Here is a 26,236-nt window from a genome sequence, read left to right on the forward strand (position 1 = left end):
GGCCTCGAGATAATGTGTTAGCATCTAGCAGTTAGCACAAGGGCCTAACATGAACAAACTGCCAACTATGTTATATAGTGGCTGATATAAAATGTGTCCCTAATTACAGAATCACTCAGGTGAACCTACTAAAGTGGCCAGTGAGTGTAAACATCCATCTGTACCCTGTCAAAATAAAACGATTTATTTTCAGGGTGGGTTATTTAGCCTGTAGTTTACCTGTGATATATGAGCTTTAAAGTGTAAAAATAATAGTAATAATGAAACCAAAGTTAAACCAAATATCTAAACCTCAAATTTCTTTGATTTGATCCTTGATCCTCTTTTAATAAAAAAAGATACATTTAACAAGAGCAAATGAACTTTCTACTTTTATTTAACATGTTCTTAAAAATACTGAAAGCTGTCATTGTCATTACATAAGGCAAACGTGAAAATATTAGTGTACAGAACATATCGAATAAGACATTCCAGTACTCTGAGAATTAACTAATACTAATATTGGCTGCCTTAATAACAACGTATTTATCAAGCATGATAAACGTAAAGAGTCATGAAACACCAACTTAGTTTCTTCAATGCATTCAAGCTTCACGTCTTAAACAATCGGTCTGACATCAGTGTTAAAGAGAAGCATGAAGAGGATACATTCATTCATTGTCACGAGCAGAAAATAAAGTCAGTGTGAAATCTCAGTGAGACTTTGTTTTCCAAAGGAAAATTCAATCTAAACTGAGAAACACAGTGTTAAGACACGTGGCACCTGAGCTGTAACAGTCTGTGAAAAACACTTTACAGTAAAACAATTCAGTTTAGTAAAAAAAAATATTCTGTATAAAATGCATAAATGCATTTTGAAACAAATATCTTTCATCCTAATTACATTAAAATTAGCTGTTTTGAAAAGACTCCTGTCTATCAGCAGGGGAGGTGTATGTGTGTCCACATGATGAAATAAACTGTAATGAAATACATTCAAAATGACAAAATCAGCAGAGATCAGGCTCTGGAGGCCTACAGAAACTCTTTTGTAGTCAGTTTTAAACTAATATTTCTAGCTCATAAGAGGACAGATTGAGATCACGGACCTCGACTTCACTTCTTCTTGTGGCCGTCATCGTCCTGGTCAGCCGTGGCTTCGGCGCTGCCTCCATGTGGCTGTGCAAAGCGCTGCATCTTGCTGTTCAGCTGCATGCAGAGGTAAGCTAAATCCTGTTTGTCCAGAGAGTGCGCCAGGGCCAGGTAGGCCGACAGTGCCCCCGCCAGCAGGAGCCTGTCCAGGGATAAGGCCGGCAGAAGCCACAGCACCACGACCAGCTCCAGGCACACCGGGTGGCGCAGGTGGGACAGGAGGCGCTGGGCGCGGGGTGACTTGTGAGAGAGGGGATCCCCCAATCCGAGACAGTCATAATACACCTGAGGGAGGAGAGAGCTATGCATTAAATTTTGATACCTACTAAACGAATAAGTCAACAAACAAAGTTTAACTATGATGATGCACAGTTAGGCTGCTCGATTATGTCAAAAATCATAATTTTTAAAGTAAGTAGGTGCTTTTGACTTTAAAGCAGGGACTATGTGGGTGTAGATGGGGTGCAGAGCGCACCAGGCGACAGCACACCCTGGTTAAACCTGCGCTGTAGCCACAGGGCAAGCAGCAGGAGACCCAAGCAAGCTTTCTGCAAAAAGTAGACTAGGTGAGAGAAACCTGTACTAAACTCACTGTTTAGTACAGATCCATCCATCCATTCGCTTATCCTGTTCAGGGTCGTGGGGGGGCTGGAGCCTATCCCAGTTGTCATAGGGCGAGAGGCAGGGTACACCCTGAACAGGTCGCCAGCCTGTCACAGGGCTAACACCTTTCACACTCACGGGCAATTTAGAATAGCCAATTAACCTAACCCCAGTAAGTGCATGTCTTTGGAATGTGGGAGTACCTGGAGGAAACCCACGCAAGCACGGAGAGAACATGCAAACTCCACACAGAGAGAGGGCCAAGGTGGAATCGAACCCAGGCCTTCCAGATGGTATTCCATCTGTGAGGCAGCAGTGCTAACCACTGCGCCACCATGCTGCCTGTTTAGTACAGGTTTTGTATTAAATTGGACTGGTACTTACTCTTTACTACAAGCCTCTTTCACCCCATCACATTCATACAATCTTCCCTATGGATACTTCGGCAGGCAGACTGGAGGAGCCAGCCACTGACCTTCAATTGGTAGGTGACCTGCTCTATCTCATGAGCCCCAGCCAGTATTATAGTCACTGACAGTGCAAAAAAAAAGATGGAAGAATTTAATGGCCCTCTGGGCAAAGCGACTCCTCTGGTTGCAAAAAGCCTTCCTGTCCTATAGAAGTCTAGGAGAAAACAGCCCTCAAACAGCTTTCTGACAGCTTCATGGGCTCAGTTGCTCATTTCAGGTCATACTGTACATATACTGAGTCTATTTTATAAGTTTTGGGGTTTCAAGGTGGTGTAGTGGTTGGCACTGTTGCCTCACAGCGAGAAGGTTCCCGGTTTGAACCTGCTGGCCAACTGGGGTCTCTCTGACCTCCACTTGGGGTCTGCATGCACTCACTGTGCCTGCGTGGGTTCTTTTCACCTACTCCAGCTTCCTCCCACAGTCCAAAACCAGCACTTCGTAGTGACAATGAATGCAAGAAGAATATTTTGATTAGCCATGCAGCCTTATGTCAGTGGGTATTCAAGAGGCTAATGGAAGAGATTTACTGAGTAACAGACGCAGCCCTCGGATTAATTTTTCCATGGAAATAACCCAACCTTCTGCCAGCAACACTGTAACAGGTGGTTCTAAGACCTGTCAAAATGCGGGCTGGTTCTCAAAAAGCACAGAAGCAGTATGGCTCCACACTGGCACCATTTTATTGGAAAAGAGGCTTTAGATTTCTGGATGGAAATTCAGTTCTCACTGCAGTTACTCAAACTGAAAAAGTGCTCTAATGTACTCTAAAATCTCTTGATACCAATTAGCCACAATACTGAAAACACTAATAAGGGAAGTGAATCATACTGACGGGTGCTAAAACTTCAGAATCAAGCCACAAAGCAAACTTTAAAGTCACATTTCTTCCCCATTCTGATGCTCGGTTTGAACTTCAGTAGGTCATTTTGACCATGTCTACATTCCTAAATACATTGATTGCTGCCATGTGATCGGCTGATTAGACATTTGTGTTAACGAGCAGTTGAACAGTTGTACCTAATAAAGTGGCCAATGAGTGTTTACAGAATAAATATCCATTTCTTGCTTGTTGTGCAGATTTTTTTTAGTTGGTTTAATGAATTATTAACAACACAATATTTTACCATTTATTTAAAAAGCAATGTTTAGGAACACCAATTAACCTACGAATAACCAAGAACCACTTTTATAGAATACAGTAAACCGTATTCATAGAGTTAAAGCATTTTGAGTTGAAGAACCTCTGATTTTCTAACGTCTGAAAGCAAAAACATATGCCTCTGCTTGTGCTTCCTACCTGCTTGATGCCCAGTAGTTCTGGGTAGTCAAAGATCATGAGGATGCTGCAGATGATGGCCCAGCAGAGGAAGTGCAGCGAGAAGCAGAGCAGGGGGAACCAGACACTCCAGGGTGCCTGACGCACTGACCACAGACAGGGGGCATTAGTCACTGGCTGCCAGTAACGCATCAAGATCTAACACAGGAAACAAAGCAATGGTGCAGACTGAGAGGTGTGATGGTAAAAGCATGAACGTGTGATTAACACTGAGGGAATGATAAGTTATGCATCACATTATTGTAAATAAGAGTGTGTGTGTGTGTGTGTGTGTGTGTGTGTGTGTGGTCTATGGATATTTATAAATGCAGAATATGTAGGATGGTTAAATAAGTTATAATATTTACAATGTCCAGTGAACAGAGTGTGAAGTTAGTCCAGTGTGTGTAATGTGGACGGTAATTGTCCTGATGTAGTGCGGTGTAGTGGGTAGTTACTGAGGATTTCAGTAGCCTAACAGATAATGGGAAAAAGCTATTCCTGGGATGAGTGGTTCTGGCACGGGTACTCCTGTATCTCCTCCTAGAGGGCAGGAGGTTATACAGTGTGTGACTCCAGTGAGAAGAGTCTTTAAGCTTCTCTGTGACAAATTAATACTTTGAGAAAGTGTGCTGCTGTACCTGCAGAGCGAGTGCCGTGGTGAAGCTGTATGCCGTCCTGTTGAGGGACCCCAGCACTGACTGCAGTGCCTGTTTTACAGGCAGCCAGGCCAGCAGACTGTGCTGCACGATGAAGAGGGCCAGCAACCCCAGATCCACAGCAAGCGCCCCCAGGACAGAGCCATCCCGCAGAGCCACTGTCCATGGAATGGAGTCTTAGGCATGAGCAAATCAGGGGAAAAAAAGTCACTTTAAAATTGGCTGTTGTCAGTTCTTGCTATTAGACTTCTATGAAGTGGTCATTTGAGTTTTATAATTGATATAATACCTAAAAACCACATTAGAAGATATTAGGCGGTCTGTAAAGACTTGAGACAACCTTCTTACATTTCTAATGTGTCCCACAAAACCAACCCCACTTATACAATAGAGGGGTATCAATACATTATATCCCCAAAGGAAAAAAATACTGTACTGATAATAATGTAGTGATGGGGCAATCATAATACTATAATTACTAATCACAATCGAACATGCAACAGCAAAAAATGGTCCTCAGATGGAAGTCAAACTGTAGAAACATGGGGCTCAAACCAAGCTATGACCCCCACACAAACGCAATATAAGCCAGCATGTTGATTGCTGATTGACAACTGATCATTTAATCCTGTGTTATAGTGTTCTTTTTAGTTAATAAAGGAAATACGATTTAAAAGATAAATAAATACTGCCCCGAAAAAAAAAAGTAAAAACATTTTTCGCCCAACGTGGGGCTCGAACCCACGACCCTGAGATTAAGAGTCTCATGCTCTACCGACTGAGCTAGCCGGGCGCTGAAGGTGCAAAGCTGCTGAATATTATATAATGCGTAACCCAAACAATGCTCATATTTAGTTATTTAGTTACACTTAATTGTGTGGGATAAACATTCCAAATATTTACACACAGTAACCTTTAAGGATACTTTTCCATAGTGAAAATGTGTGTTAAGTATTTCTAACTTTTATATTAAACTCCTTCACCAATGTTAGGGAACCTCTCCTGGCCGCTTGCCACGTACGGGACCTTACCTTGACAGAGTGTCGTCTCCCCCGTGATGTTGTGGTAAATGGCTCGAAACGAGACAAACCGAATTAAGTCTGCACCGGATATGAAAACAAACGCAAAGTTTAGCAAAGACGTGGTGCAGAGAGCGAAGCCACGTACTGTGACTGACGCCATTATCAGCGCTTATCGCGAACAGTTCCGGGAGCTGGGGGAGTGGTTGTAGTGCCTGATTAAGGCACAAGGAGGTGCTACTGTGCGGCACTGCTACATTCAGGAAGAAGCGCGACAGAGGTGGGAAATCCTGTGCATGAGTGCATGAGTTTAAAATCCATTACCTCACTTCATCACGCAAAACTGAGGAGACATAAAAGTACAGTGCAATATTTAGGACTGATTGGCTTTATTAGACTAAGATATGCGCAAGTGTCACAGTATCTGTCCTTTTTAAATGAGGTTAACATCAGCAGTGTAGCAATCTACATGGAAGTTTCTGTTACAGGATGTCACTCGAATAGACTCTGTGGACCCCTGAAATAACAAAGAAATAGGTTTACACACATTTCTCAGAGAGCCACTCCGGGAGAGACTTTAATTCCTTTTGTTGAATTTTTTGTGAAGCTCACTTCTGTTGGGAGTATCGGCAGCCTGCAGGCATCACAGCGGGGGGCCTGGACCCTGAAACCAGAAAAGGTTTCACTGAAAGTTCACAGAAACTGAAACACGAAGTCAACAAAGGTGTGAGTTTTCTCCTGTTCAGCCTGTCTGGCAGGGATTTTCCCCCCTTTTCTCTTGATAAGGACCATTGTCGTTCTAAGACACACACCTGTGGTAGTCACTGACACAGTAGACCCTGCAGTGTGCGTCGACAGCAAAAGGCTGACCCTCCAGGCTCTGTCTGCAGACGACACAGCAAAAGCAGGACGGGTGGTACGGTTTCCCACGAGCCTGCAGGACCTGATCATCCAAAGTAACTTTACTTTCATGCATGTGACACCACACATACACATATGTAAATGAATGAATATTTACCACATCTGTGATTAAAAACCCACAACTGTTACACACTTCAGGGGATGGATGAACACCAGAGAACTGCAGCAAATAATAGAAACAATTCACTCAAATATATGGACAAAAAACATGATTTTCTGTCATTTTACAACCTTTGAAAAGATCAAATACTTACCAAAAAGTCGTCCTCACAATATATCAGTCCTGACACTGTATAAAAAGGCTTGCCACTGAGCGTTTTACCTGAAAACATACGCAAAAGCTTAAATACAGCATGTAGACCATTATACATTATACACCTATCAGAGAGGTATCTGATGGGTCCAAAATGATTCATTCTGCTGCAGGACAATGAGCCCAAATGTGCAGCCAGAATCATAGAACAAGATGAACAGCAGGAGGTCTGTCCGTGGCAGAGCCCTGAGCCCATATTCACATTCGGAGAACTCACTGCAAACGCTGCAGGTGAAGCACGCGCTGTGGAATAAATGTCCCATGGCCTGACAGGCTCTCCCTGCCCCGTATACTGCTTGACTGCATCTTGTACAAGTTCCTGAAAAAGCACAAAGAATAAATGCACAGAACTGTGAAAGGTGAACCCACAGGAACAACTGGCAGTACACTTGAATAATAATCAAGGTCTACACTATATCACTAAAAAAATATGTTCTTACCAAAGTAAACACTGTCACTGTAACTGGGGTCCATCTCCCACACCAGTTTGCCCAGTGCTCTGAGCCTTCAGTATGGCTGTCTGGGGGTCTAATTTTATGTGTAGTGCAGACAGCTGTAAGGGGAGCTGCTCTCTGGGTTTAGGGGTGTTTTATTTGCTGCTTTTGCTCTCTGAAGGCAGCAAATCTTCAGACTTTCCAACTCCTCTGAGGTGGCTACTACTGGTCTGCATCTGCAATCAGATTATATTATTTTTTCATCAGTGTGGTAGCTGTGAAATAGTGAAAGATTGTTTCTAGAAAGTGCATCTTTAAAAAAAAAAAAAAGCATACTAGTGCAGATGACACTCAGCTCCAAGCAGCTCTCTATTTATAAGCTGTATTTTAGGGTAAGCTGATAGATGAAATGTGTCAGAGTAGCAGAGGAAACAGTCTAAAGATGTCTAAGAAATGATGCAAAAGAACCTGCAGCACATTCAGCCTACTAAAGCACTTACATTTTGCAGATATTGGTTTAAACATTTGACTCCACTGCAGAAAAATACTTTACAACTCAGGCTACATCATCATATCAGAAGATTCAAATTACAGACAGAAAACCATCCAGTAAACGAGATAGAATAAAGAAACGTTAGTGACAAATTAATCAGCCACAAGAAAAGAAAGCTGTTATTATATGGGTACTAACAATCCATTAATGCTCGACAAAGGATGTTGAATATGGAGCTGCCATTGAGGAGGAAAAGAGGAAGAGAAGAGAAGATTCAGTGATGTAGTGAAGGAGGATGTTGGGGAGAGGGTGAGATGGAGGCATATGGTCCACTGTGACTAACAATCCATCAGCCTTATTAATAATAATTTAACACCCACAGGAGCCCCCCTTATTAACCTCTTGGTTAAAAAAATATCAATTTTTACTTGAATAAGATTTTGATAAAAGGAAAGTGAAGAGTTTCATATTTCCTTCTTAATAAAAAGGTAAAACTTCCTTAAATTAGAACTTTTAAAATGAATAAATGAATCAAAATTTTTATGTGAGCTCTCACTTACAACCAGGAAAAATAATACAAATGTCTTCAGAAGCAACTTCAGAGCAAGCTCAACTTTCAAGTGAATTTAATATTTGGTGTTAATAATATTCAGCATACATGCTGATTTTCAAAATATTGAAGAGGAGCTGTGAAACCGTTTCAGTGATCATCTGTCATGTGATACCGCCCCCATGTGGACTCCTGGGGCCCTTTTTCTCATAAGTCAGTGACTAAAACCAGACACGCCCAGACAGTCTTACAGTAAATACCTGCACCAGGTAAACACTGACGGACTGTAAGCAAACAACTAAGGAGTTTTATTATTTTTTTTTAAGTGGTTGTTTACAGTTTTGACCTTTAATATGAGGACCTTAATCCCCTCCCTCCATTTAACTTAAGCTTATTGCTATATTGTAAGTGTATTTACAGCACAGTCATTTAAAGTTGCGTGTCTGTCTCCATTAGCTTCCGCGCAGAGAGGATAAAGAACAGAAACTCTCTGCAGCTCATGTTTTGGATCTACAGTTACAGTTGGAGCAGAGGAGGGAAGGGGGCGTCTGACAGCTGCTGATTCCTCACTGAGGTCCTCTTGTGAAGTCTCACTGAAGCTGTCTGCTTCCATCACGCCGCCCACTCTCCTAGCTGTCAGACTGGTTCACCAAAAAAAAAAAAACCCTGTGTGTCGTTTGTATGTTGGTTGCATGGGTGTGTGTGGATTTAAGACATGTGAAAGGGTTTTTTTTTAAATCACTTTATGTTCCTTTTTTATTATTATTATCATCACGTATGATAAACATGAGGCTGCTTTGCCTTTAGTGCTGGACTGAAGTTTGATGTGAATAGGATTACCTAAAGCAGCATGGCTGTGTGTTTGTGAGCTCTAGCCCTCAGGTATGTTTCTGTGCAGGAATGTCTGCGTCATGAGGCGTGTGGAGGCAAGAGGAAACCTCTGCAACTCTGGGAGTGTTATCCAAAGTATGGGCACGCTGTCAAATTTACGCAGTTAATCACACTTTTATCAACATTTTACAGCGATAAAGAAATTCCAGCTGACCAGGAATAACCTCATTTCTGCCTGTTTTAGCTCTCGCTAATATTCCCTTTTGGAGCTTTAAAAATTCTAACTGTTCAGACTCGCTTTAACTTTGTTAATTGGTTATTATTATTATTATTATTATTATTATTATTTTGTCACATTAAAGGACAAATTCGTATATTTTTCAGAATTTGCTGGCGCATACGATGCAATGGCGTAGTCAAAGAAAATGAAATGCCTGCTTTGAGCTGTGTTTCCACACCCTTCCTCTGCCACATTTTGGGGATACACAGCACGATGCCAACAATCTTTGGCATGTTTGGGTGCTTATAAATAGGGCACTCATTGTCCCACACTGCGTAAGAGGAGTCACAAGAGGACTCCCATCTTATAGGAGCCCGTACTGTGTCCGGTATCTCTGCAGAGTTCCTGTTTAAAGCTACGGCGGCTGGGCCTGCTCTTCCTGTCAGGTTTGGACAGGTACTCTACCTGCGGTCCACGCCCTCTGCTGTGCTGCTGCTGCGCGCAGATATTGTTGAGCAGGAAGTGGCTGCCAGCGGCGCTGTTGCCGTTGTTGTAACGAGTGTGAAAATGCAGCTGTAGCCTATATTTGAGAGAGCGACTTGAGTTTTATGTTTGAACTTTGTTCGGGTTGTTGTTTGGAAAAGGATCATCAAAGATTTTTCTTTTCTTTTCTTTCTTTCTTTTTTTTTTTTGAGGACATGCGGCTCTGCAGGACCTGCGCGCTCCTGGCGCTCCTGTTTCTGGCAGTCAGTGCGGATTCATCAGGTGAGAAAACGATCTGGTAATTTGTTGTTTGCTGAAGCTCGGTTCACCCGCCTTCACTCGCGCTGTATTGTTACGTACAATTACAAACATCACGAAACGTCCTCGTATTTAAACCTGGCTGCTTTTTCCCGTTTGTGCGCCACATGGGTCAAACACAATTGAGAGGAGCGCACGTTGAGCCGATTTAAAGATGCACTCAAGTGAAACGCTGCGGGTGAAACGAGCTGTGCTTAAAGCTCCGTGTCAATAAATTATAGGATAATAGAGACCATTAATGCAGCTTAGGGATGACTGATCGACTTGATAGATGGAGGCTGAAACGCGTTTCCAGTCTGAATGGAATAACTCACAGCTCCGACTTCCAAACCTCCATTTTCAAAAAGGTTTATGAGGCATTTATGGAGCTTCCTGGAGGCATGAATTCATCACGACTTCATTAATGATTGACCAGCAATCTGCTGCTGGACTATGAATCTAGGGGGCTTTTTTTTTTCTTTTAAAGCATGTACTACTAGACAAGATCCTAGATTTAAACTTCCCAATTGAAACTTTCTGGGGAGAAATTCTCAGCATCAGGTTTTATTTAAAAACAAAACTTTCATCGTATTTATGAAATTACTTCTAAATATATTTGAACCCTGTGAGATCCTCAACGCACCCACTATTTACTGTCGCAAGAAGCCCTCTATGTACTAGTTCTTGTGAGTTCAGGTTGAAAATACTGCAAAGAAAGACGAGGGCAGACATTATGATTGTTGCTTTGGTAGTGACATTCAGTTCAGTAAATCTATTTTTTTTTAATTAAATCCCAGATTGTGTGTTTAGTATTAGATTTCTTGATAATTATAACAGATATGATTCAGACAAGCATAAATATGGGGCTGCACATGGAAGGATGACATGATCTCATTCAGAGCAGCAGGTTATTATGTGAGTAAATAAGGAAGATTTAAATTTCATTCACTGAATCGACATGATGTAGTGATAAAATGGAAAATAGGTCAAACAGGATTTTACAGAGTCTAGTGAAAGTAAATAACAGGCAGAAAATAAAAGAAGCAATGAGAAGACATCATACTTTGGAAGGTGTGGGAAGCAGAGCGGGAAGGTTGTAACTGTAGAAACGTGTGTGCAACATAATGTGTGAGCATGTGTGCACCTTTCCCCTGTAATTGGCATTTTTTTGAAAATGTACACCATGGAGCATGTTACTTGTACATCTGCCTGTTCAAGCATTTATCTAATCAGCCAGTCATGTAGGAGCACCTCTGTGCACATCAGCAGCTCCAGCTGATTTTAAACATCAGATTTATTTTTTTTTTTTTTTGTGTGTGTGTGTCGGGGGGGGGGGGGGGGGGGGGTGATCTCAGTGACTTTGACTATAGCTTATTGTTGGGGGCTGATTGGCTTGTTTGAATCTCTTTGGACTTGCTAATCTTCAGGGGCTTTCAACACCGCAGTCTCCTGAATTTACTTGGCACACGGCAGATGGTCAGGTCAGAATTTGGCATCAGCAGTGTAAATGGTGCTTTGTGTCAGCAGTCCAGACTGGTGATGTTTTTTTGCCACACTTTGGTCAGTAATGGTAATTTTACTGACCACGTGCATACCAGTATGGCCATTGGTTACCATCTTCAAATAGCTGCTTGAATCATAACACACCGAGTCACCGGCAACAAAAAGCTTCAGACTGCTTTCATGAGTGTGATTGTGAAACCAGTCATTATGAAGTGGCGTCCACAGTCACCAGATCTAATTCCAGCAGAGTGGAGTAACCTCTGAGACAGACTGGCATGAATGTGCATGCAAACAATGTGCCAAAATTATGTAATGCAATCATGTCAACATGGAGCAGAATCTCAGAGTAAGATTTCCAACACTGAATCTGACACCAAGAATTGTAGAAAGATCATGGAAGTAAATGGACACGGGCTATCCAAATAGAAAGGACCACTGAAACAACAGCTGTGACCACAGCAGATTTAAATATGAGTGCTTGTTTCTTTATAAAAAACTTTCTTAGAGAGCCATGGGAAAGTCAGCTCCTCATGCTTTTTAAAACTGGTTCACCCTCTCTTTACTCACTTGACATGACTCATGTTTATCAAAATCCAATTAATTTTTGCGAGTCTGCCTTTGCAGTGCACTTGGATAGGTGTGCCTGGAAATGCTGTTTGTTCAGATGTCAACCGACAAATCTGACTGAGGATGTATTTGTTTCTTTTGTATATTATTCAGACTGCAAATATCTGCTCATAAATATTAAAAAAAATTAACCAAGTACATTAATTTGAATCGAATAGTGGCTTTTATCGAAAAAGAAGCATCATCTGGTGGACATGAATGCATGCAAATAATTTTGACTAAAGTCTGATGTAGTCATCTCTGTAGATCCCTGTCAGCATTTGTTGATTTCCTGCTAAGATACCTTTACAAATTATTTATAATATTGAATCTGCTTTCCAGAATTCCTGCAGGCGATCGTCCGACCAGACGTAGGCTCGAATGTGACCGTGTCCACCAATCTGACAGAATGTTCTGTGTGTATAGTCAGCATGGTGAACAGCACAGAGTCTTCCTGCCACTCTTCTCTCTCTCTGGTACCTGAAGTTGAGGCCAAGCTGAAGTTTTCCTGCCCCCAGCCTATTGGGCAGTCTTACACTGTGACGATCGCTCGCTCCGTCGGTGAGTTTACTGATGCTCTGACGATGCGTGCAGTCATCAGACTGCACATTCAGTTCAAGTGCTGCAATCAAGCCTCATTTAACATGTTTTCCACTTAGGGTGCCAAATCAGGAGCAAGTATTGGTTTACTCTAAACATGGCTTCAAGGATAGATTATTCATTGATGTGAAACCACTGTGAATAAGCCTCTACTTTCACAGTTTTTTCCCACTCTGAAATTTATTGCTTTAGACTTTAGCTAAAGCTGTTTGAATCTTTATCCTTTATTCTTACAGCAACATTCTTACAGATCTATTACAGATTGTTTTAGCTAATTTATTATCTGTTCAACTAAAAACAAACCATACACAACCTTCTCAGTGTCAAATGGCAGTTATTGAGTACAGTAAGGCTGTATACTGTATATAAAAGATGGCCATGGCCACCATTACCTGCTGGTTAGAGAGGTCATATCTAGAAGCCTCGAGTTGAGCTTATTTCACCATCATTGTGGTTTGAAACCAGGTGTGACTGAGGGACACTGAAGTTAAACAGTTAAGTCAGTCACAAGGTGGGGCTGGCCCAAGTCTTTCCCTGCCATCCTTTTGACTCTAACAGGAACTACAATTTATAAAATGAACACAATGTTGCATTCAGTAAGATTTCAAAGTAATGACTGAGACCATAAACTCATCAGGAAAATCTTTACTGAGGTCACAGATTGAGTGATAGGTAAGGGTGCTTTCTTATAAACTTATATACTGTCTAACTTCCTTAATGACCAAAGGGGTTGCCCCCCTGCTGGTGATTAGAAAGAATGTAGCTATAAGGCTGGCTTCACTTTGCAGAGCCTGTGTTTATGTTTTCTACACAGACTGAGGCATTTTATAGCTAAAGAAGCATTTGCTCCGGAGTTAGTAGAGCTAACAGAAAGTGATTATCAGGCTCATTCCTGTTAGAAGCATGGCCAGAGTCAGCGTTATGGACGGGCTCCCAGGAGTCCAGGCCTGTCTACAAAAAGCCTTTCTGCCACCTCAGCTGAATTCTACTGAAGTACTCATACAAGTAGGAGTAAAATTAAATCCTATAATTTAGTAATGAAAAAAGTTAAACACTCACATTGCTGTTATGTTGTTGCAGCAACAGCCAAGCTCATAATTGTTCAGTTAATAGAAGCTTAGTGCATCTGTGGCAGGACTGCAGAGGACACTGATTTTGGAGAGTATGGGATGATGAAAGTTATACTTTGAGAGGTACCCCGAATGCATGTCTTTGAAACTAAAAATAGAGGTCATTCTTCAGGTTTGAATGAACTGCATCTGAACACTAACAGAAAAGAACTTTTTTCCCCACAATCAAATCGATTTGCAGCCAGCAGAAACTCCTTAAGTCCAAATGCAATCCACTTAGATACATCATTGGCTTCTACATTTATTAATTTCCTGATGAGTCTAAGGAAATTATTAGTGTAATGCCGATTAAGCATAATTAATGTATATGCACCAAAGTGTATAATTTTTATGAATCTCGGCATCTATTCTTGTCCTTGACTGGAATCCAGAATGCACTCAGGATGCCTGCAGTCCCCCAAAAGTGGAAACTCAACCATCCCTACTCACTGACTTTACCAGAACCTTCACTTGGGAGCTGAAGGCACCTGAGAAGACAGTTTTGAGCCTGAGCGTTATCGGGGGAGGACTGACAGAGACATCACAACCGTGCCCAGATGGATATCAGTTCTCTGTGTCCACATCCAAAGCCAACAGCAAGGGGCAGACTCGGTACTGTGGAGGCGGCTCTGTGACTCGTCTGGATCTGGCTAATCAAGCTTTCGTGTCTCTGCAAGCTCAACCAAAGGCTCAGGTGGTCCGTGAGCTCTTTCAGACCTCCGCCGGACGACTGAGTAAGAACTGTTTACTGATTGCTCTTCTTTTTTTAAGAAGCTCCATAGAAACATTGATGAGTTTGTTATGTTATATGTGGGCCTGAAGACATAAGGTTATAGAGAGCTTTAATGGTGCTGGTGGTATGACGCTTTGGAGTCTTTCCATCCAACACTGAGTACAAAAGTGTATAATTCCATTAAAGTTTTAAGGTGGACTTCATTAAGGAGAGGGATTTACCATCAGCTGGTGCAACCAAACCCTGGCCTCTGTCTCACTCTGTATTTCACTCTGTTCAGAAAAGGTTATAAGCATTGATTCCAGCACGACCGTGATCTTCAGCCAGGACCCGAAGGAACCAGAGTGTGAAGTGTGCACCACCAAAGGCTCCAGTCTCACCTGCAGCACTGAAGGACAGAAGCTGACCAGCGCAGACATACCGTCAGTGGAGTTTGGCTGCCCCAAACCTCACGATGTGTTCAATGTGAAGATAATAAAGACAATAGGTGAGAGCTGCAGAGGCTATGTGGCAAAAAAAATAATAAATAAATATACTAATAATGATTAAAGATATCTCTAAAGGGGTAGATAATACATAAATAACTGAACAAAACCTGTTTAATTATTTTGGGCTGTATTTGATACAACAGTATATAAATGTTTGTACAATTCTAACAAGCTTGAAAGTCAATATTTCGCATGACCACCTTTATTCCTCAACACGGCCTGAACTCCCTGAGGCAGCTTTCTTTAAGTCATCTTCAGGAGTAGTTTTCTCCTTTAAAGGACATTCAAAGCTCTTCTTTGGATGCTGGCTGCCTTTTGTTCTGTTCTGTCAAGACGATCCCACACTGCTTCAAATAGGTCCAGGCTCTGGGGAGGCCAATCCATGACTGGTATTGTTTCAGCGTGTGTGTTATTCCAGCTATGCTTTAATGCACTGGCAGTCTGTTTGGGATCATTGTCATGCTAACAAAATGAAGCCGTTGCCAATCAGGTACTTTCCAGGTGGTATTGCATGGTGAATCAAAATTTGACAGCACTTTTTTGCATTCATCATTACATCAATTTTGACAATATCCCCAATACCACTGGCTGAAATGCAGCTCCAAACCACGATGGCTGCAGACGCTCACTGTTGTACCTCTGTCCTGACCTCAAATACATCTGTACAAAATGTCAAATTTGGAGTCATCAATTCATCAGATCTGTTGCCACTGAGTCCAGTTCTTGTGAGACTATTTCTGATGAGGCTTCAGTGAATGGTAGATGGATCAACTGATGCAGGGGCCAGATGCATCTCTCAGGTCCTGTGTCAGGCACTGTTCATCTGCTGCAGATCGTTTTTTAGGCCTGCCACTTCTTCTTTTGTCCTCCATGTGTCCATTTTGCTTCTTTTTATTTCCTTTTTTAAGGACACACCACACATCATGCCAAGCTTTTGACTAATAGCTCCTTTGGAATCACCTTGTTGGTGCAAAAATATTATTTAAAGTCTGTCAAACTGTGTTATCATTGCCATTTTCACAGATTCAACACAAAAAAAAAATTGAAGAGGATCCAATTTTAAAATTGGTTCTTTGCTAAGTTGCCTGTTTTGTGGTTCATCTGCAACAAACATCACATTTCATCCTCCACATCCATAATGTAAAATTCAAATATTTCCTACTTTTTTTTTTTTTTTTCCCCAGAATGCAGTGAGACATCCTGTAATCCTCCTGCAGCAGAAACTGATCCCAACCTACTTAATGACTTCAAAAGATTCATAATGTGGTACATCACTGTCCCAGAGAGGACTGTAGTAACTCTGGACTTTCCTGGTGAGGGACTGAAGGACATTACTGCAGGGGGAGACTGCTCAGATGGCTTGAAGTACTCAGTGAGTACAATTAAAAGTGATGGACTAACCCAAACTACGACCTACTGCAAAGGTGGGACAGTGTCTCATCTGAATGTGCTTGGAGCAACAACTGTGACTGTTGAAGTGCCCAAAGGAGAAAAACTGGAGTCGGCAGCATTTAATGTCAAAGCAACACAAAGAGGCAAGTTTGAACACTTTCTGCATTTCAGTTTACACAAATAAAACAAACATCAAAGCACATGTTTATGGAAACATATCCTTAAAATTACAAGGATTCAGGCATTGCCTCTTTCTACATTTGCAGCTGTCCAAATATAAAAAAGTTTAATGATTTCAAAAAAAAAAAATCAAGAACTGTAAACTATTACAAAACTTATTTAATGTTTGACATGAATGTGAACATTTTGTCAGACAAGTGGTCCAGATGAAATATATCCAGCTAGATCAGCATCTCACCATCTTGTGCCCCTTTTGTCTTTAGCTAGCAGAATGATGTCTGTGACCTCTGGCATCACCAATACCAAGATTGTCATCACCAGGATGACACAAGGGCCCGACTGCAGTGTGTGTATGGACAAGGCGCCTAACCAGAAATGCAACCCAGGAACCTTAAAACTGACTAATCCTCTCAACATCGCCGTGGAGTTTACCTGTCCTCATCCTCAAGACATCTTCCGTGTGGAGATCACCAGAGAAATTGGTATGATATTTGAGGCCTTAACAAACATGCTCATTTCTGTCTCTGTATTTTTATTCCAGGAGTCCTTTAGTAGCTTTGCATGAGTCACAGATTCTTGCTCATTACCTCTGCCAGGGACGTTATGTTTTTTGTTAGTGTGCATGCATGCGTGAAACTATGATTCCTTACAAGTGTGGTGTGTATTGTCAACATATAGGAAGTAGTGTATAAAGATTTAAAATATCATGTCATGACCTCTGACCTCTTCTTCAAGGTCAATAGATTAATCTGAAGGTCAAAGTGATAATAATTCTTTATAGAGCTATTTAAGATTATGTTTCTTACTGCCATCCTTTGTATTGACAACATATATGCATGTAGGGAATAATATAAATAGGGATCCTAAATATCACATTACTTTGAACCTCTGACCTCTTCAAGGTCAAATAAGGTCAAACCTTTCATAACATGTATTTTATTTTTAAAACTGCTTAAAATTCAGCTGCTTATGTTTGTATTGGCAACATTTAGGAAATGATACTGATATAATGGGGATTCTAAAAATATCACATTATAGTTAAAAATATAGTAGTTTATATTTTTTCAGTCAAAACTCTGTAGCAAGTATGAAAATTTTAACTTGACCTAAAACTTTAAACATTAGCAGTTAAGATTTAAGATATAAAAGTTTTAAAAATGAATGTAAATACTCTACTGATGGGCCTCTCTCATAATAATAATAAATATGAGTTATGAGTTACAACAGTGGTTATGAACATGTAGCTCTAGAGGTACCTGGAGAAAGGTAGGAAAGAGGAGGGGAAAGCACTCCAAAAACTCACCATCTGTTTTCTCTGTATCTGCACAGCCTCCCCCTTCCCTGCTGACCCTGTTTCTGCTGAGTCCTCGCTGTTCCCGGGCTTCAACCGGACCTTCAACTGGGATATGAAAGTCAACTTCACTCATACATTCCAGCTGGACTTCCCAGAACAGGGAATGAGACAGATTCCCAAAGAGAAAACCTGTCCGGATGGGCGCACGTACACGTTTTTTAACTATTTACGTGGGACATCAAGTATTGGTACCTTCTGCAGAGGAGGACCTGTGACCTCAGTCCAGGTTCGCTTCAAGGGCCGCGTGTCCCTGCAGGCGCCTGTGGATGCAAAGCTGGACCCTTTTGAGTTCAAACTCAGTAACGGGCCTGAGACAAGCAGTAAGTCACTTTTATGCCTACAAACAAATCATTTAACAGTGGACCTGAAGACGTCCCAATAACTCATGTTAGAGATGGTGACAAAACACTTTCTGCTAATGTATGCACATAATTTAAAGACAAATTTCAGTTTGGACAAGTCTGATATTTCTAGACCTACTCAGGCTGACTGAGGTTTATGATTCTGAGGTTTTTTTTGTTGTATTTGAGCTAAATGACAGCACTTTAACAAAAAGCAACAGCAGCTTTAATACTTTAGGTACTGAATTTTCAACTGGAATGCCCCCTCAAGTTGGACTTCCAACTCAGTCCCAACAAACGACTTGGTAAATGATAGTAAAACTGTAAAACCTGTCATTTTGTACTACCACTGTTGTGTATTTGTGACTTGCTAAATGAGCCATATGCAGAGCACTGACCAGGTTCCATCCATGAGTGTCTGCGGCGGTGTTTTTAAGCACAACAAAAGCAAACGTTGAGGTGTATTGCTAGGTGTGGATGAATGGTTCTACCTTGCTAAGGAGGAAAACTAATCCTGCTTTTCTGATTTTGCTATTGGAACGTGCTCATCTTGGGAGTGATGTCACTCCCAGCTCCTACCTCTGAGGCAAATGGATACACTACAAGCTACACTGACTCACTACACCATCCTGTGGTTTAAATTGGTGTTATGTGAGAGGCTGACCCAGCTTTATCTCAAAATTTGTTGATATATCTGCAACACAATACACAGACATCAAGGGCATAACATCATCTGCTGTTTCTTCACAATCTGCTGATAGGGTTAATTCATTTTAGAAGGTTTTAAACTGTTCCTTTAAAGCTATATAAGCAACTCCCTTTTTTCTGCTTCTAACCACAGTCTTCCCTGCTTGTTTCCTCTCAGTGACCACCATAGTGAAGGTCAACCTACCAAGAGGTGTATCAGACTCAACACTCATGACAGCCAACTACCCCAGTTACTTCCTTGACAACATGCAGGTGCAGTGGAGCTTCACAGTGCCGGGCATGCACAACTACACGGTACACTTTAATGACTTCACAGCCCCCGACTGCCTCAACAATCAAGAGGTGACGGTGGAGTATCAGAAAGAGGACAATACGGTGACCAAACTCCTGATGGACCCTCAGCCGGAGCATCAGCAGGGCAACTTCAACATGGTGGTGAAGAACTGTGAAACCAACACAACGATGCCGGGACTCGCCTTGAACTACGGAGTCTCCGTAATGAGGAGCGGCCGTCCAGGTACAGCATTAAAACATGACAGCTTGGAGTCATACATGGTTTATGTGCACTTTACCATGAAGTATCCAAACTATTTTGTTTATCACCTGTTTTACATTTTGCAAAAGAATACTTTTTTTTGATGGCTCCATTTGTGTTTATCACACTGCTACGGTTTCCTTTAACTATGGCAGATATTCTAAAATATTAGGTAAGACTTTGGTAAGTATCATGTTAATACCACAATATGGATGAAATTATGATTGTCTAAATGGCCATTTTGTTTGCAAACTGAAGTTTATTCATTGTATACTGTATGTGGGCTTCAAGTATCTGCCTTAAGGCCTCTGCAGCAGTAAATTGTGCTCCGCGAGGTCTGTTAGCCACAGTTCACTGCAAAACATTACAATGTTGTGATGAGTGGAAAATTACAATTAAAATCTAAGCCTCTAAGGTTAAACATATATTAAAGGGTCATAATTGACCACACACAACTTTCCATTATCCTTTTTCACACCAATACTCCAAAAATAATGAAACTTAAGAAATAATGACTTAAATAAATTAAGGGAGCACTTGATCATCACAGTTTACCATAACTTTTGGGGATCTCAATCTGTACAATTAAGAAGCATAAACCATTTCCGCTGCTTTGGTGCATAAATGTCACAGCAGGTGCATTGGAGAGGCAAACTAGATAAAACCAGGTAGCCCAGCTTCTCCAGGATGGCACATTTCATACATATCAACAGACAAGAGCAGGTTCACCCTGGGCACATGTGGCAAGCGTGAAAGAGTCTGGAGTTGCCGTGGCAAAATGTTATAATACCTGCAGCATTATCTGTAAAGAGAACAGATGCCAGTTCAGATGTTCTCTGGTGAATGCAAGTCGAGCTGCACAGTTCTTGCCTGTGTGCACTGGTCCCACTAAAGGATGTTGGGCTCTTATGCCACCCACATGGTGACTGTTTCTGAAGGTTTGGTCAGAAACATGCACACGAGTAACCCGCTGGAGATCATTTTGTAAGGCTCTGGCAAAGCATATCCTGTTCCTCCTTGCATAAAGGAGCAGATACCGGCCTTGCTGGGTCAGCGCCCTTCTACAGCCCTGCCCAATCCTCATGTCACAGTCCCCGTATCTCCTCCACACATGAGTCCATGAGAGAAATGGCATCTAATGGTACCAGTAGTGACAAGAACCAGAGAAAAATCAGCCATGAGGGATACGGAGAGAGCAATAGTCTGTGGCCACTACCTGTAAAACCATTCCATTTTTATTAGTTTGCCTTATTGTTGCTTCTACAGTGCACAAGTTGTCACTTTCATTTGCACCAAAATACATAAACAATAGTTTATGTATGACCCCATCACTCGAAGGCTGAGTTAGCCAGGTAGTCAGAGAAACCAAATTATGCAGATAATCAGATTTTTAAATGACAGTGCTGTGGACAAGCAGAAAGCCAAATGATTTAGACCTTGAGAGAGTACTTTGTGTTGGTTCTGGTTTTAGTCAGGCTTTGGATGGAATCACTTTAAGTACACATTACTCATGCATTTATCTCTCTGCTTTTGTTTTTGCAGTCTTTTGCTACGCAAATGCATATTAAAACCCCACAGGACTGGTTAATGATAAATCTGTGTCCTTGAAAATAAATGCAGAGTAGGAAGTAACGTCCCTGGTCACAGAAAACAGGCTTTTCTCTTTACATACTGCTTCAGAAAGCAGATTATTTGAGTGAATGTAAACACACTGATCTTCGCTATTTCCACAGTCATCTTCTGTTGTCTTGGTCTGTAGAAAAGATTAATGGTCTTAGTGACACATATAACGAGACACTCAAACGCTTGTCAAGAAATTTGTTTTAAAAAAGAAAAGAATGTAGTATTGGGCAAGATGGTGAACCCCATATTATCCCCTTTGCATCCATCAGAGGGAGAGCGTGTGCATGAATATTAGAAAACTTTGAGTGCCCAGTTAGAGTAGAAAAGTGCTATATAAGCACCAGTGCCTTTACTATGTACCATTTGATGGGTGTCTCACAGCAAGGAGGATTTGAATCCACTAGCTGGCCAGGGCCTTTCTGTGTGGAGCTTGCATGCTCTCCCAATACCTCTGTGGGTCCTCCGGCTCTACAGCTTCCAAAGACATACAATTTAGGTGAATTGTGATTCTAAATTGGCAGCAGGAGTGAGCGTGAATGTAGTGTGTGTTAGCCTCATAGACTGGGGACCTGACCAGGGTGTAGCCCACATCTCACCCTGTGACTGCTGGATTGGATAAGCAAGAGAGGGAGGATGGATGAATGTAGTATTGTGTGTTCCACATTACATTCACATCTGGATGGAAAAAATATTATTTCCCTCCCACCATAAAAAAACTTTTTTAAATCTATTTTCCATCTTAGGCCACACAATCCAACAATTTACAGGTCTTAATTTGCCAGATGTTTGAGAAAATGCCATCACAACAAAAGCTGCATTTGTATTTAATGAAGTATTATTTTTATTTTCCTTTTTAGTTCTATGTACGGTGGATCTAACCAAATACCCAGGAGTGTCCCTGCAGATTGAGAAGCTGCTTTCTGATTCCTACTGTGAGATGAGTATTAACTCTGAGGTTAAAGAAAAGATAAATGTGGCTGCAGGCACCACAGCCCAACTCTCCTTCCTTGACTGCCCAAATGAAGATGTTCGCATGACTGCCAGCAAGACTATTGGTAAGATTTCTTGTTCATGAACTGCTTGTTTTCTTCTTCATGAAAAGAGATTGCTGTCCATCACTGTTCCACCATTTAAAAAAAAAAAATCTTGTTTCTTCTTTACTTGGAAACCTAATATCATCCATCTCACTTTATACTTTTTAATGACAGCGTGCAACAATATGGCGTCATGCCCCGTGACTACGCTTACTGTGCCCACAATGGAGTCTTGTCTGCCGATGCCTCTCGACAGCTTCACCTGGCACCTCAGCATTCCTGATAGCCAAACATGGGACCTAGTGTCACCAACAGGGAGTCTCCGGCAGTCCCTGCAGGGCCAGGAGTGTAGTGAGACTTTTTCGTTGTACTTGGCAGAAGAGGTTGACCATTTTGTTGGAAATTTCTGCTTTGATGGCGTAATCCAAAAAGTTCAAGTGCACGCCAACATGTCCATCACAGCTCCAGGTCAGCTGGTAAGCAGGACCGTGGGGCCTATCCTCAATGTCAGCGTCAGCGACGAGATCGTAGGTAAAATATGAATGATGTATTCCTGGGCTCCAGTTTGGAGTTTTTTTTTTTTTTTTAATAAATCTGCACAAATTTACTCATTAAATTTTTCAATAATGTTAACCAGAAGAAGTTCTTTTATAGCGCTTTTCTACTCTATCTGAGCACTCGAAGCTCTTATACAACATGTTTGCATTCAACTATTCACACCCCATTCATACAAGCACTTCCATATGTAACTAAGCCAAGTGCTTATTGTCTAACAGTCACACACATTCATATTCCAACGCTTGGGGTTCAGTATCTTGCCCAAGGATACTTTTGCATGAAGCCTGGAGCAGACAGGAATCGAACTGCCAACCTTCCGATTAGTAGGTGACCTGCTCTACCTCTGGAGCTACAGCCACCCCAGTGCTGATAATTGGCCACTGTTTGGGTTTGGGTGGAGAAATTATCTCGAGTTAATCGAGAAAATAATTAAGATTATTTATTTGTGAGAATAAAAATCAGCATCCTGCAGTATTCTCCCAACATACTTTAAAGATGCCACACAGGGGCGCTATTGTACCACAGATGCTTTCTCATTTATCGTACTAACACACAGGACACACACTTGACAAAAATTCTTTCCCTCTTTCAGAGACCATTATTTACACGGTCAGCCCTAACACGATGTCCCCAACCCTGCTGGCAACCCCAAATTGGCCTCAGGGTATGATGCCTTACCACACCATAAGCTGGATCACCACTTTGCCTCAGCACTACAAAGCATACATCTATTTTAATGTCAGCCAGCCCAAATGTGATGAGGGACACACTAGAATTGATGTGATGACGCTGGAGAACAAGAAGCTGCACCTAAGCATCACAGAAAACGATAAGCTGGAGGGCACGTTGGTGGGACAGAGCTTCTATCTCAACATGTCCAACTGTGAACCAGAGGCGGGTCACTTTGGTGGACTGACCACAATTGTTCTGCAGAAGAGGACTTGTAAGCAATTGTCATTGTAGGCCATTAACATACACAAAACATCTTAAAGATGTCACTCTAATCAGTGTGAGGGTTTTTTGTTTTTATTTTCCTCCACAGATCTCTTGCCCATCCTCCTCGGGATATCAGGAGTTCTTTTGCTTTTCCTCGTAGTGCTGGCTGTTGTATGTATCGTCACAAAGTGAGTACACCTGTAGCAAAATGCTAAGGCATTTCCACCCTGGAAGTCTCTGCTGTGATACGTTTCTGTTCTATCTCAAATCTCTGTCTGTGTGTTTGTTTCTTTGGCTGCCAACTCCTTCTAGACCATCAGGAGTTGAGCAACCAAACTTGGCATACAGGCAAATCTTCTGAATGTATCCTAAAGGTTCTTACCTAAGTCAGATATTAAGATGATATCACATTACCTAGCAACTGGTTAAAATGACTAATTTTTAGCATTTATGCATCTATAAACCTTTATAAAAGCATTGTCATTTTTATTTCATGATATTAATATCCCATTTAGAGCCACAAAAGGTGAATTATGCATACATTGTGATGCATCCTATTGTCTGTTAACCACCTAGCAGCAGGCTAAAATGACCCATTTTTAACATATAAACATCTACTACCCCTATTTTTATTTTTATTTTCCCAGTGTGTTTGAGTATATGAGTTTGCCAACAGGACAAACAATACTGTAGCATTGGCGTGTACTAATATAACAAATTCATACACCTACAGCAGCTGCTCAGCCATGGAAACCCATGCACCCACGCACTGGGGACTTTCACGCCTCAGCACTTGGTGACCCATCTCCGTAACCTTCCGCTGTTTCATGGCTGAGCTGCTGTTTCCAAAATTTATATATTTATATTTATATATATATATATATATATATATATATATATATATATATATATATATATATATATATATATATATATATATATATATATATATATATATATATAAATAAATAAATACTACCTGTTGATCATGGCATATTTAGGAGGGAAGAAATTTTCCAAAGTGACTGCTGCTTGATTTTTATACACCTGTTGTAATGGGACTGAAAATACCTGAATTTAAAGGTTAAGTGGTATGGCCCATTAGTTTTTGTCTATATAGTGTATTTTTTTTTTTTACCTTAGTTAAGAGGTTGATTTACACATTAACTTGGGACAGGTACAAGGAGACTTGCTGTAATCCAAAAATGGTCCATATCCAAAGGGCCCCAAATTTGTTCAGTTTGTTTTTATGTTTTTGAAGCTGTTAGTGATTGTGTGAGTGCACGAGAGTGATGATATAGAGGTGGGAAAAAAGTATGAACAGTGCAGCTGTTGTAAGGTAAACCCTTGAGTTGCTGTTTCTGCCATTCAAACATTTTGAACTCTGTATTTAAGTGTGTTTTTAATATCAACTGTAGCTGTAAGCGGCTGCTTTTGTTCTCAATATTTATGGTTTGTCTTCATCTTTTCAAATAGGAAAAAGAAAAAACAGAGGATGAACAGGGGGTCGTCCATTTACATGCCCAAAGGAAATATCTTCCGGCCATCTGACATGCACTTCACCAAAACCCGATCTGACAACGAATCCCACGTCTATGAATCCATAGATGACGCAATGGTCTACGGTCACCTGATGAGTAACTCCAGCCAAGATGGAAACTTCCCGGCCCGCTATAATGGCGTTCAGGTGGACTCCTATCACACTTTTGTAGGCCCCACTGATGGAGTGCTGCCTGTCATTAAAGAACCAGATCCGCAGCCTGAGGACCAGAACAAGATCTTCATGGATCCCTCTGAGACTTTCATACCGTCCCGTCCGCGCACTCCCATCGACCGGCAGGACAGCCTCTGCTTCCAGGACCGCAGGATGATTGACAATGAGCTGTACACATTCAAAAATGTAGGGGAGATAAACACGATCCAACTCTCTTTTGCTGATCTGGAATCAGACCCTCCAATATCAGATGAGCCCTTGTAGTGTTTCAGGACCACGTCCATACAATGAACTAGCCGACTTGTCCTCCTTACAGCACCAAGTATCTGCCAGGGATACTCATGTATATGTCTGTGCCAGGACCACACTCAGGAAATCTGAGCTTAGGCACTTTCTTTTTTTTTTTTTTAAATGTGACATGTATGTGGTATTTGACAGAGTTCAGTCTTTTGTTTTTAGAGATTCAAGACTGGAAGCAGCGAGCCTTGTTTTTAAAAAGTCTGGAAAAATAATGGTCCCTGGGATAGAATCACCAGTCAGTTTAAATACAGTTTCAAAAGCTTTTCCTTTAAGCGTGTGCAGTGTTTCATAACATTAAGGTTTCAATCAGTCAACATGAGGAACATCTCTGGCTCGAGCCCATCTCAGCAGTAAGTCAACAGTAATAAGTACTTACTTCCATCTTTACTGCAGTAACGAGGCTGTGTGAAAACACACGATTGGCTCGTGTATTTCCCACTTCGGCTGTTGATTGGCTCTTTGGTTTTGGGGGGCTTTATGCAATTTTCCCATAGGTTTCTGTTTGGGATCTTTGTGAGCCGTGTCTCTGGGATCAATCTTTTAATCTTACTCCCAGCCATAAAAAGCTACAAAAACACTGAACTATTTCTTGAATGTTTTTTTGGCTGGAATTTTTTTTATAACTCATATGGACTGTGGAAAATGGGAAATACCCACAGTCATTGTTTAGTAGTCTTTTTTTTTTTTTTAAGATTTGCATTTTCTTAACCTGTAACTGTCTTTTTTTTTTTTTTTGTTTGTTTTGTTTTGTCTCGCAATAAATTCACAGAAATGGTGTGACGG

The 26,236-nt window shown here is 41.3% G+C and overlaps 3 protein-coding genes and 1 non-coding gene across 4 annotated transcripts; 1 reads left to right on the top strand and 3 right to left on the bottom strand.

Annotated features, from left to right (window-relative positions):
- Positions 1-392: 392 nt before the first annotated feature.
- On the bottom strand, positions 393-5,374 carry nrm (nurim). Its single transcript, XM_030741527.1, has 4 exons — positions 5,210-5,374; positions 4,161-4,354; positions 3,502-3,678; positions 393-1,416 (listed from the first exon to the last, which is right to left on the bottom strand). Exons 1-4 carry the CDS (start codon positions 5,358-5,360, stop codon positions 1,096-1,098), a joined length of 843 nt encoding a protein of 280 aa, XP_030597387.1. The 5' UTR covers positions 5,361-5,374; the 3' UTR covers positions 393-1,095.
- On the bottom strand, positions 4,899-4,971 carry trnak-cuu (transfer RNA lysine (anticodon CUU)). The gene has a single exon. It is a non-coding gene; the product is annotated as a tRNA-Lys (tRNA).
- Positions 5,375-5,583: 209 nt separating the features above from the next.
- On the bottom strand, positions 5,584-6,987 carry limd1b (LIM domains containing 1b). Its single transcript, XM_030742009.1, has 7 exons — positions 6,872-6,987; positions 6,649-6,750; positions 6,373-6,440; positions 6,216-6,278; positions 6,010-6,140; positions 5,810-5,861; positions 5,584-5,714 (listed from the first exon to the last, which is right to left on the bottom strand). Exons 1-7 carry the CDS (start codon positions 6,903-6,905, stop codon positions 5,631-5,633), a joined length of 534 nt encoding a protein of 177 aa, XP_030597869.1. The 5' UTR covers positions 6,906-6,987; the 3' UTR covers positions 5,584-5,630.
- A 2,502-nt stretch (positions 6,988-9,489) lies between these two features.
- On the top strand, positions 9,490-26,147 carry cdcp1b (CUB domain containing protein 1b). The gene is made up of 13 exons (XM_030740303.1): positions 9,490-9,724; positions 12,191-12,409; positions 13,950-14,291; positions 14,571-14,777; positions 15,963-16,313; positions 16,614-16,832; positions 17,680-18,024; positions 18,911-19,270; positions 21,769-21,966; positions 22,120-22,476; positions 23,096-23,446; positions 23,546-23,627; positions 24,916-26,147. Exons 1-13 carry the CDS (start codon positions 9,568-9,570, stop codon positions 25,415-25,417), a joined length of 3,690 nt encoding a protein of 1,229 aa, XP_030596163.1. The 5' UTR covers positions 9,490-9,567; the 3' UTR covers positions 25,418-26,147.
- The last annotated feature ends 89 nt before the right edge of the window (positions 26,148-26,236 follow it).

This window comes from Archocentrus centrarchus, chromosome 11, assembly GCF_007364275.1.
Source record: "Archocentrus centrarchus isolate MPI-CPG fArcCen1 chromosome 11, fArcCen1, whole genome shotgun sequence".
Lineage (NCBI taxonomy): Eukaryota > Metazoa > Chordata > Actinopteri > Cichliformes > Cichlidae > Archocentrus > Archocentrus centrarchus.